The 12,881-nt window shown below is 34.4% G+C and overlaps 1 protein-coding gene across 2 annotated transcripts in view; it reads right to left on the bottom strand.

The window, feature by feature from the left end:
* The window catches only part of EDIL3 (EGF-like repeats and discoidin I-like domains 3), a 374,934-nt gene that overhangs the window by 248,428 nt on the left and 113,625 nt on the right, over positions 1-12,881 (bottom strand). For both annotated transcript variants that reach the window (XM_004678155.2, XM_012721843.1), the window contains exon 2: positions 9,006-9,134. In XM_004678155.2, coding sequence (XP_004678212.1) covers positions 9,006-9,134 — 129 coding nt within the window. The remainder of the gene's footprint in view (positions 1-9,005; positions 9,135-12,881) is intronic.

The following is a 12,881-nucleotide window of genomic DNA, read 5'->3' as shown; positions in this document are numbered from 1 at the left end:
AGTTCCTCTGCTTTCAGATTGATAGCTTTGTTAGGTTAAATGTATGGTAAATGTTACTGAAATATGTGAGTTATTTTAGTTTATACTTACCAAATATAAGCTTAGGTTTTGTGTCATACAGAACGGGAGTACAAGTCAGAAGTGCTAGGGGTGAAAGGATTCACCAGAGACAGAATGGGGAGAACAGGCAGATTGATGAAATACACTACTGAGGGGAGCAGCAGTGAGTCAGAAGAGGTCTGCCACACCATGTGGATCAACCCTCCATTCCCCCTTTGGGGCCTGGGATTGAACTCATGCTGCAGTGGCTGTGATAGCTTCATAGTGTTTTGCTTTAACCCACTGTGCCACCAGGGAGGGCCCTACAGGTCCACTTTAATTTGGGCCCAAACTTCCTTTATAGTTACCTCCTCTCTCCTTATTCCCATTTAATAAAGTTTTATTACCCCCACTCTCTGTTCAAACATCAACTCCTCAGTCTTTCAAATAATTCTATTCAAAAATATACTTCCTTTGATTCTACTTCACACTTGTTATCATAGTCCTTAGAATTTACCATTCTAAGTGTGATGATTTATTCCCCTTTTATTAGAAGAACCATGAATGCCCAGCCTATTTTTTTAATGGTTACATCTTCAGTATCACAGTGTCCAATATAGTATTTATGTAATACATAATTGATTAATGAATAAATGAATGAATGGAAGTTATACCTATTTTTAAGCTAAAGACTACTTTTTTTTTAAGATTTATTTATTTATTCATACAGAACTGGGGTACAGGCCAGAGGTGCAGGGGTGGTGAGAGGATTCACCAGAGACAGAGTGGGGAGCAGAACAGGCAGAATAACGAAATACACTGCTGAGGGGAGCAGCGGGCGGGTCAGGAGAGGTCTGCCGCGCCATGTGGATCACCTCCGGGGCAGGCGGGGATTGAACTCATGCTGAAGTGGCTTTAGCTTCTTAGTGCTGTGCTTTAACCCACTGTGCCACCAGGGAGGGCCCTCTAAAGACTACTCTTTAAGATAGTTTTAGAGCCACAGAAAAGTTATAGAGATTTCCCACATAAGCCTTCACCACATATATGTATAACCTCCCCATTATCAACATTTCCCACAAACAGGAATAAATTTGTTAAATTAAGAAATCTACACTGACATATAATCATCCATACTCCATTGTTTCCATTAGAATTCACTCTTTGTTTTGTACATGGTATGGATTTGGATTTTTGATATGTATCATTCAGAGTATTTTCACTGCACTACAATTGTGTTCTTCCTATTGTGTTTTTCATTTAAAATTCCAATTGTTAATTACTAATACATATGAAATTTATGACTTTGTATATTAACTTGCATCCTACAACCTTGCCTTAATTTCATATTAGTTCCAGAAGATTTTTTTTCAATTACCTAGAATTAATTTTGACACAATCATGTCATGTGTGAACAGTTTTATTTCATTATTCCTACTCTGTAGACTCATGGATCTCTTAATAACATTCCATCACAAAGTACAATAGATGAAAAGTACAATGGTGAACCCAACAGGCTAAACTACATCATCTAAGTAGGGAGGGGCTATGACATTTGGGTTTTTGCAATCACACTCAAAGATGCTTACACGATGATGCAATTGCCTAATGACAGAGTTCTCAGAACATGTCCCTATCTTAAGCAACACAGGACCATATTTCCCTTGTCTTGCTGCATTAGCTAGTACAATGTTGAGAAAGATTAGTTAGAAGGGACATCCTTATCTTGTTCCTGACCTAAGTGGGAAAGCTGTGAGTTTCTCACCATGAAGTATGATTTTAGTCCTAGACTTTTGTTTTAACAATATACAAAAGTACCACTGTGTTCCTAGCTACTTTTAAAAATCTGCTAATTCTTCCTTACCACAATCTAGCTCTTTCTCCATGACTTGTGCAAACTTGATTATGGCAATAGTGCCCATGAATCATACATAATCAGTGCAATAGTTTATGTTGGTCAACTTCTCCACAGGAGTTGACACTGTTGATCATCTGGATGTTCCTGGCAAAAAAAGTTTACTTTTAATTTGGGGGTGCAACACTTTCCTGATTTCCATCTCCCAGACTATTCCTTTGCAGTCTCCTGTATATAAATTCTATCCCTATTGAGTAATTAATGAATCTCTTATTGGTTTCCAGCTCTTAGTCCCCTCTTCAAAATTTTTTTCTATTTCTAGGAGATCTATAAACTCCCTTAACTTCAGCAATTATCTATATCATCCTAATTCCTAAGTCTATGTCTGGCTTCTTAACTAATATCTAGAAAATACTTCCATTTCCATCTCAACTCACACTTCTGTGTACCATCAATATATACTAACTCAGTAAACAGGACCCAATTCTTTAGGCCAAAAACAAAGGTTCCTCTTTTTCACTCCTCTCTCTAAATCCTTTTTACTCAGCAACTCCATAAGTCACCATTAACTTTCTAATATATTTTTTTAAGTAAGTATTGAATCTTTCCTCTCCACTACTGTTTTCACTATAATTTGACAAGAGTCTTCTGAAGTAGTCTTAAAAACTCCCACTGCCCCCACCTTAATCTGTTCTCAAACCACCATCCCCATATTATAGTGGCAGTATTAAAATTAAAAATCTCTATAACTATTATTACAAAGTCTGAATTCCTTAAACATTAGGCATCACTGCAGAATCAAACAGCAACAATACCATCTACAGACTCTTTGCTAGCCACCACATACATTATTTTTTCAACTATAGTCACAATGAGTTTCTTTTACTTCATGGAATTGACTTCTCTTATCTACTGGATTTTCTAAAAATTATTTTCAATTTCTGGAATACCTTTAGTTTTTTGCCTGCTAGATAAGGATTATATTTTTAGAATTATGTCAAAATTTATCTTTTTAGGAAGGCATGCTTTTTTGACACCTAACCTGAGATAAGACATGTTTTTGATTCTTATGGTTCCCTATACTTCTCCTATCACAACAACTATCTTTTTTATCTGTTTATTTATCTGCTTTCTAGCTAGAGAGTGATTTCTGGATCTTTTTTTTTTTTTTTTACATTTTGTTCCGCTATTTATGTAACTGTTATACTAAAGTTACTTTAGCATAAGTAGAAACTGAGATTTTATTTTTTTTAAGTCAGTCACTTATTTAGTCCTATTTGGTTGAATTAATATGTTAAGTATTTGCATAATAAGGGTTTGCATTGGTTATTTGTTTACAGGGTTACTCACATAGCATGTAGAATAGAACTATGCCATCGATTTTATATGGTTTATTCATTCTCAAGCTTTCCATATATGAACTCTAGAATATTCACTAGAAACAAAAATTGATGAAATAAATGGGTCAACATGTGGCTATAAATTACACAGTGCTGATACAAGCTATGCAACTTCTATCGTCTGACAGGTTCCGGGTAGATCTGAAAAAGCTCTGAAAAAAAAATCAGACTTTCCACTGCTAACTTATCTTATGACCTCCCTTTTTTTGTATAATCGTAATATCAAAATATTCTGAGCAACTTTCAGCTTACAATTGGATTGCCTCAGCCACATAAGGCCTGCCTGCCCTGACAAGCAAGCACTGCACCAGGGTGAGAAATTCCTCTAAAGTCAAGTGACTTGACTACTGGCTGATCAATAAAGGCAAAAAGGCTGTTTTTGCAAAGCCTCTCTCACTGTGGATAGAGGAAAACCCAAATCTTAATCTATTATCTCACCTAGCCTCCTTCTATTGAGCCTCTAAAGAATTACTCAAACTTCCTATTGTCTGGCCTTTAGATGTGGAAATTCATCCAGGTTGCCTGTTTTGGAACTAGTCAGGTTTTCTACCTGCTACACCTCAAAGGAATCCACAAAAGTCTTCCGACTAGTCTTGCAGGTCTTTAGATAAGGAAATTCACCTATGTCTCCTATTCAGAGATTTGACTGGCAAGGAATTTCCTCTTCCTGCCTCCCTGGATGTCTCAGGTAGAAAAACAAAAACCCATTAAGTAGTAGCATTTAAGGTTTAAAGGGACTTTATTTTAGCCAATCAACACTGTAGTAAATATAACAATGTTAGCCTTAAATTTTATGAATTTATGTACCTATCTTAACTTTAATAGATTGCTTTTCAGAATAATGAATGTTATATCTCAGCTAAAGGGCAATAGGACCCTAAACTGTTCTTAGAAAAAAAGATGACTGTAATCTCTCAGCCCAGTTCATGTGCTGATGTCATCCCACTGCTTGCTTCTAATGTATAAAATAAACCTCTGCTGAAGGAACAGCAGGAAGACTTGCACCCAACTCCGACTTCCATATCTTCCTAGCCTCCCTTTCCCCTTTTTCTCCTCCCTTTTTTAGGAATCTCTTCTAGCCAATGCCTTCCCACCTTAGGGTCCTGCCTGTCTTGCCTCCAGACACCTCAATAGTTGTAACTGGTCTCCAACACAGTGCCATCCAGGAATATGAGCAAGGAATTGGGAAGTAATTTGTGGCTTAACCACATAGTGATCTGTCTGTAAGTCCCCTGGAGAGAAGGCAGCAGTGAGGGCACATCTGTGTAAACAATAGTTGATCTGGCTGATTTCTTCAAAACTGAGGATGAAGTGGGTGTTTTTGTTTTCTTCCTTTCACTCAGAGAGATATTTCCTGTTGCCTTTTGTGAATACCAGAAATGAGTCCTAATTATGCTATGAGGCTGTGGACACTGAAGTAGGCAGTGGTTCATCTGTATTAGAAGGGTGTATGTGAAATACGTTAGAATAGAGAAAGGTAGAAGACATCAGAATAAACACGGTAGATCAAGAATTAAGTCCAAAGCAAAACAATGTTGCCTAGTGACTAAAATTCACAAACAGAGCAAAACAATATTTCTAAGTTTCCATACATGATATAGGAATATAAGTAATGTGTAGATTGTTTATAAATGTTGTAAAGTGTTTTGTACTGGTCTGACATTAGATATTTTGGGAATTAAGCCTGAAAGTATAAAACTGCATATACATTCTCTTTTGAAATAAGTAGCATTTAAAGCAAGGCAACTAAAAGGTAGTTTCACTCGAGGCAAAATCACAAAGCAATTTTACCTCTAAGAATATCATGTATCTGGAATTTTTCTTTCAAGATATAATTCCATAAAGAGAACATATAGCTGATGTAGAAACACACCATAAGAAGACCTAGAACTTAATATAATCACCTTATACAAATTATTAGACCACATAAAGTATGTTTTTAAGATTCTGCTCTCAAAACTACAAATTCACTTTCTATTTCTTGTTATTATTCATTTCAAAAATAATTACTTTCATCTTCACACTAATCTCTTAGACATTCACCAAAAAATAAACTTTATAGCATTATATGCTTACTAAAAGGAGAACTCAAACATTATGTGAAAAGTAACGTCTAATATGTTGTGTGGTAATTTTATTACTAGTCATTTCCGGTTATTCAAAAATATATGTCACAAAAGTGGGAAAATTTCCTCATCATTGCATCATGATCACATTTTAAATATGATCAGTTTCAAGTCTAGTTCCACTTATGGAAACTATTTGCTCTGCTTTGTATTCATGGAATTCAAAGAACAAATATTCTGACAAATATTCCAAAAATACAGGTTTGTCAAGGAACCAAAAAGATAAAATGGCAGAGATTATGGGAAAGCTGAAATAATAATTGCTTGTAAGAGATCTGAGACTCTCTGTTGTCACTGAATGAACTATGGAGGACAAACATGATTTAATGCCTTTTTGTTTGAAATATTTCATGTTTTTTCTTTCTCCAGAAAATTTTTGTTGAGATGGGCTGTGACCTGCAAGCAACAGTAAATGGTACCTTTTTGTGAGTAGAATTGAAACATTTGAGAGCTCTCTGGTTCACTTGCTAGTGCTCTCTTGCTCTCACTTTCTCTCTCTCTCGCTTTCTCTCTCTCTCTCACGGAGACCTCAAATCAGAACTTTTTGTAACTATTCATATTTCTCATGACAATGTTATTATTTATGTAACAAGACTTTATTTTTCCTCTATAACACACTATTGCAAACATGGTTGCATTAATGAGATTTTTTATTACCAAGATTTTGGCCAAAATGTCATATTTGAAACCAACCTGCTTTTAGTAATCTAGATTTTAATAATCTAGATTTAAATAATCTAGATTTACCTCAGAACCTTCAAAGAAAAGACAGTCTGATACCTTGCTTTCTGTATCCAGATATATCTGGAAAAGCATAAAGAAGTTTTACCTCTTGGCAGACTCAAAAACCCACTTTTGGACCTCGAGAGAGAAATTTACCCACATACACAGTTTCACAAGTGCAATCTGGGATGGAGAGATTTTGACATGTCCCCAATCCCTTAAGTGTTCAATATTAGATTCCTTTACAAGAAGTTATAGTAAAACATATTTAAGTAAACCTATACAGCTATAGTGTTATTATATTTGTATTGTGCTTATGTACAAAAGAGAGAGAGAGAGAGTGAGAGAGAGAAAGAGAGATGACCAGATTCACTGAAACCAGATTTAATTTGCAGTCAAGCTTTAAAATAATTATTTGGTAGGATCAGGTTTGGTGGAGAAATAAACATGTATCAGTAACACATTGATAAGGACATTAGATTCTAGTCCTCTTAAGGATCATTTCTTAGGTTTCTGCTTATTTACCTGTGAACTGAGCTGGATCCTGACATTTTCTAAGACCAGGCTATATCTTTATAAATTAATATTTAAAGTTTTATTCCCAATCTGTTTGTCTTGCATTGATTGACAACTAAAATGGTCTTTTTGTAAAAGGAGAACTTTGTAAATGCTTTGGAGAGATTGCCAATCTGTTAGTGGTTAAACGTGCCTGTTACTGTTTTCCTGAATATTTGATGACAGGAAATAAACAGAGGAAACCACAGCCTGCCCATACCTCATCTGAAGATGCTCCAACTCCCAACAAATATAAATATTTTCAATGGACTTCCCTCCCTACTCCCAACTGGACTTGTGCTTTAATTCAATCTTTAACCTTCTATTCCTTTTGTTTTTATAGAAATTTCTTATGCAAAATAGGATTAACTTTGGATTAAACTTTAAGAAGATTTCCAATAACTGTTCAATTGATCTGTTCTCATGACTGAGGGATTGGTTTTATGAAATAACTGAACAACTCAACTTCTGAGTTGTGGAACTTCTTGAGAATTCCCAAAGATGCGCTGCAGGAGAGCAGAAATCTGCCACCTCAGAACATGTCTTTGGGAATATGTTTATTTAATGAGATTTGCTCTGAGGGCTAGATTGAAATTGTTTTTGATGTTTATATCTAAACATCTCTGTGTGAGTCAGAGCAAAGATGGCGACTTAAGAAGACCCCCACCTCACCCACTCCCACAGGCACACTGAGTACAGCTACCTATGAAAAAGCTTTCGCCAGAAAATAAAGAAGGGGGAACAATAAATAAACATATCTTTATAAAGTTTTTCTTAATGGAAAAGACAGAAGTAACAAACTTTGTTTATCCACTAACCTCACTTGTCTTAGATAAGCTATTAAGATGTCCTCTAAAACCAGAGGGGAGAGCTGCTCAGTTATTCTGGGTCTCTCCATGTACACAGGATGTTTACCTGTTATGATTAAACTTTTCAATGGATTTTTTCTCTTTTAAAAATCTGACAAATGAATAAGCAAACAGATCCAAAATCTTATTCAATTATGAGAACAAAATGGTGGTCACCAGAAAAAGGGTTATAGGACTGACAAGGTAGATGAAGTTAATTGTATGGTGGTGGCTGAATGGACTTTTGGTGGAGATCCCAATGTAGCATATACAGATATGAAATAGTAATGCTGTATACCTGAAGCTTATATGTTAGAAAATCATGTTATTTCTATATATGTATTTTTTAAATTATAAGCTACAAATCTAAGGCAGCACCAGTCTGAAGTTGGGCTTAATTTTAACACTATTTTTTTATTCTATCCATACATTCCTGTTAGGGACATTTATAACTAATTTTCTTCAGAGGCCCGTTATTATTCTTTCATTCATTCAATAGCTACTGAACTCCCATCACATATGATGTACTGGGTTAGCTACATAAAATACAATGATGAGTAACTCATATTATTAGAGACACTATTAATTTTCTTCTTCAAAACTATTTCAAAGGTCATTGATATCTCCCAAGTTTTCCAGGGTTTGTGTTGGTTCACAGAACTTAAATCTCTTACATATTTGGTTATCTTATATTGAATGAATATAGTGCACTTTATATTCTTGGAACTGACTTAAAATGTTTCAAACTTAATTATAATATTACCTTTAATCAGAGAGACAAATCTCTACACTGAAGTTTACATAGTGAAACATTATTTTAAAATATAACTACTTCCTTAATGGGAACTATTTGGAAATTAAGTAAATTACCTCAATAGATAACTATACATTTCAGTGAAGCATTTTATAGATGAAAAAATTTTTGAAATATGATTATGGATACTAATAAATATTTGAAAAATCAAAAGTTTATGAACATAATTTTTAAAATACTGCAGTTGGAATGCTTTCTTCATTTATATATTATATTCTTAGAATAAGTAATGATTGGAATAGCTACAATATATTGACAGAAACTTTCCATTACTAAAATAAGTTCTATTTTATTTAGTGACTATTTAACTTGAATAAATTAATTTGCTAATTAGTTCCCAAGTGAGAATAAACCATACATTTACATTAACATTAGAGATAAGAGATTTATTATATTCAAATACATTTATATTGCCTTTAAAGTAGAATTTTAATGACTAAAACTTTTTAAATCATTTGAGAACATATTAGTAAAATTATAATTTAAGTAAAAACTAGAAATGGTGAGGTGAACTCTACAAAGGAGTAAACTAATTAGCAACATACACCAGTCTTATACAGAATGCTTATAATGCACCACAGCCAATTTTATCAGTCATAAATGAAAACAAAGAATGTAACTATTGAAATGTTTAAATGCTGCACTTACCAACCTCCACAACACTAGAGCAGTTGGGATCTGTGAAGCCATCTGGACACTCACAGGAATAGGAATCACCATTCAGATGTGACAAGCACAAACCTCCATTTTCACAAGGATTGGGATCACAAATATCACCTAAAGAATAAAAGAAACAAATATTGATTCATTTTATTTTCGTCTTAGGCACTGTGATGTACTATTTCACATACCCACTGATTTTCCTTTGTTTAAGTTACCCTACTAGGTGGATAAAGTATGCAAGGTACCTACCATAAGCTTTTAAGAAAAATGTAAGTAAAATGACAAAAATTAAACTTTGTAATTTAAGCATTGCTGACCAAATCACATAATGAAAGCTATTGACTTACTTTGGAGTTTCTTCATTACATGTAAATGAAATAGTTTAACTAATTAAGAAGATTAACACAAATAGCTGCTCTAGACTGATTTCCTTATTTATTCCAGTAAATAACTTTTCTATATCCACACACTATGCTCTGTAACTAGAATTCTTTTCACTAAAGGGGTGGGGATTACTTCTATATCCCTAGACTCTGAGCTTGACCATAAAACTCACTTTGACCTATAGATTGCCAACAGACTTAAGGCCAGCAGAGATTTTTCTAAAGCATTTCAACACTTCTACTTCCTCTCTTGGAACCCTGCCATGGCCATAATTTCAACACAGCATGTTTGAGAGAGATGTGGAAAACATGAAAAGATAGGAGAAAAACTGTTATAGTAAATAAGTTGTACTATACGAGGACTGTAAATGTGACCTTGGCTTTGGTACTGGATGGTAGATGGAATCTGGAAAGGCGCTGAAAGGATAGTCACAGGAGACTAGAAAAGTGGCCACCCATGTTACTGTGCAGCAAACAGCGGTTGGCAAGGTTCTCACCTGTGTAAGTGGGGTGATAGAAAATGTACCTAATGAACTTTAATAAGGTGAGTCATGAGATTTCCAGAGAAAAATGTTAAAATATAATTTGGTTTTTAATAACTGCACGTGATAAGATACTACTGAATGTTATAAGAAAAAAAACTGCTAAAGAGCTGATCAGTTTGAAAGTCGGGAAGATAGAGAAACAGGTATTTGTGATAGCAAACTAGCAAACTTTTTCTCCACAGCCTCTCAAATTAGCAAAATATAAAATTTAAAGCTTGTTAGAAAGACATGATTTTAACAAAAATAATCAAATCAATAATGTGACTAGAAGACCATTTATTGTATCCTATGTCTTTTAACAGTATCTTATTAGTTTGCAATATATGTCTTTCTCAATTTGGACTCTTTCTCTTACCTAATTGTTTGAACAAGGACTTCTAATATTATGCTGGCTAGAAGTGGTATAAACAGAAATGTAAGTTATGTCCCTTATCTGAGAAGAAAAATAAAATCAATTTCTCACCATTGAGTATGAGGTTAGCTATGGATTTTTTATATATCGTTCATATTATGTCATTTTCTTGTATCCCCTTTTATCGAAAATTTGTTATCATCAATGGATACTGGTCTTATCAAATGCTTTCTCTGCATCTATTGATATGATTATACAGTTTTTAATCTACCTTTTCATTGATGTGGGGAATTATAGATTGTTAAGAGGCTTATTATCAGGGAAATGCAAATCAAAACAACACTAATATACCAGCTCACATATCAAAATACCAGAAATAACAAAGATTTGGTGAAGATATAGAGACAAAGGAATCCTCAAACATCACTGGCAGGAATGCAGATTGGTCCAGTACTATAGAGGTATGGTGGTCTCTCAAAATATTAAAAATTAATACACCATAAACTAACAATTCCAATTCTAATTATCTATCCCAAGAAAACAAAACAAGAAACAAACAACGAAAATGATTTTAGGGATATGCAGTCTTATGTTCACTGAAACACTATTTACAATAATCAAGTTACAAAAACAACCTAAGTAACCACTGAAGGAAGAGAAGATTAAATTAGGTATGTATCTGTATATCTATATCTAATACTACTCAGCTATTAAAATAAAAATGAACTCTTGTCATTTACAATAATACAGATGGAACTGGAGAGGATTATGTCAATATAAATAAGCCTGAAGTAGATACATATTGGATGATTTCATTAATGTAGTATATAATGAAATAAAGGCAAAACAAATATAAACAAACCCAAGAAATCTGACTGAAGAACTGAGGTTACTAAAAGGTGAGGGGGTAAGTCAAGAACAAACTTTAAAGGTAGTCCATGGACTGCAGCCGAGGTCTATGGGTGCTTTAACGGGAAGTTGTGGTGGTGTGGAAACATATCTGAGGGGTTTGAACCTGTATCTTTGGGTCACGTACGGCGCTGTAAACCAGTTTTACCTCTATAAAAATAAATGTCAAAATAAACCTTGAAAAAAAAATATAGACTCAAGATTTCTAAAATAGGTGTGAAGCTTAGGTGAGGAAGTGCATTCCCAACATTTTTAGCAGAGTGGGAGGGGGCAACATTACAAAGAGAAAAGATCATGGCTTATTCCAGGGCTTCAAGCAGATCACCATCGCGTGTGTGCGTGACTATTACAGAAAAATGATGTCAGAATGGCAGCACAAGCATACAGGACTTGTAGGCCCTGCCAGATAATTTTTGAAGTTTATCTTTGAGCATTGGAAGATCATAAAATGACTTTAAAGAGGGAACTATATGACTATATTTATGTTTTGGAATGATGACTCTGGCAGTATTACATTAGATCAAATGGAAGATTCTAGGTTGAGAACAAAAGGACTAATCATTAACCTTTTGAAGTAGTTGCAGGAAAAAAAAAAAGGAAAAAAATACATGATCAGGATGTTCTTAACCCTTCTATGAGAGTGTTATGGGCAGGAAAATTATTAGAGACCCCATTTAAATTCAATCCAGTTAATAAATACCAGTTAATAAAACAGGAAACAGAAGTGCTCCCAAATCACTTCCAAACCCCCAGCCCCATCATTCTTGCCTTCAAAAGTAAAAACATTATTACTGAGATTCTCTAGAAGGCATCAATCACTAGACTGTCTTGGTTGTGAGCAAAGCAGCACAGTTGTTTACAGTCACATTAACAACACTGTCATATACTAACTGCATACATTGCATGAATATATTAACACACACTTATTTAATGAGATGTCAGTTGTAAATCTGCATATTTTCAATACTATGTTAAAAAGGCATTCTACCTTCTTCAGGCTTTGTTGTTGCAGAAATGTCACTATTATTAAGGCAGACTGTAGACGTTTGTATTTATTTATACTGCAAAAATAATATCACCAGGAGAAAAGCAGGCATGAGTAATAACATGCAGGTTTTCAAGTATAAACTTATAATGATCCCAAATCAGTAAATTCTCAACCTGATTCCTCCCATTCCTACAGCCAAACTCCTGGACAGTTTCCCGATCTGGGTTTACTGTCTTTATATGCCCAGGGGCATATAAAACCCAAATTTCTGACCCTTTTGATAATCCCATCATTTTAGAGGGTTTTTGATATGACAGGGAGTCAATCTTGGTACCTGGTGTGCCCTTTCGAGGAACAATATTTAAACGAATCATCATTCTAGCAGGTGTGCCAGTCACATGCTGTTTCTGCGGATTAAATGAGGCAGGATGATGTGTTTGCCTCCGATTATATCTGAGACCCCAGCTGCTGTTCAGCGGACCTGCTTCTTTTCTTTCTTTGTCCTTGCCCTTTTTTGTCCTTTTTTGCTTATATCTTATTTCTAATATATAATAAACTTGTGAAAAATCAGTTCTAATTTTATCCCCATTATTGCTATATATGCAGTATTTTTTGGAAAAGTAAAAATTAGGTAATAAAATGAAAAAATATGTACAAGGTAGGATCAAGATGATACTAGTACTA

Source organism: Condylura cristata, unplaced genomic scaffold, assembly GCF_000260355.1.
Source record: "Condylura cristata isolate star-nosed mole 26May11 unplaced genomic scaffold, ConCri1.0 scaffold00007, whole genome shotgun sequence".
NCBI classification, from domain to species: Eukaryota; Metazoa; Chordata; class Mammalia; order Eulipotyphla; family Talpidae; genus Condylura; species Condylura cristata.
The sequence above is the reverse complement of the archived record's forward strand: the minus strand, read 5'-3'. Positions and strand labels throughout refer to the sequence as shown.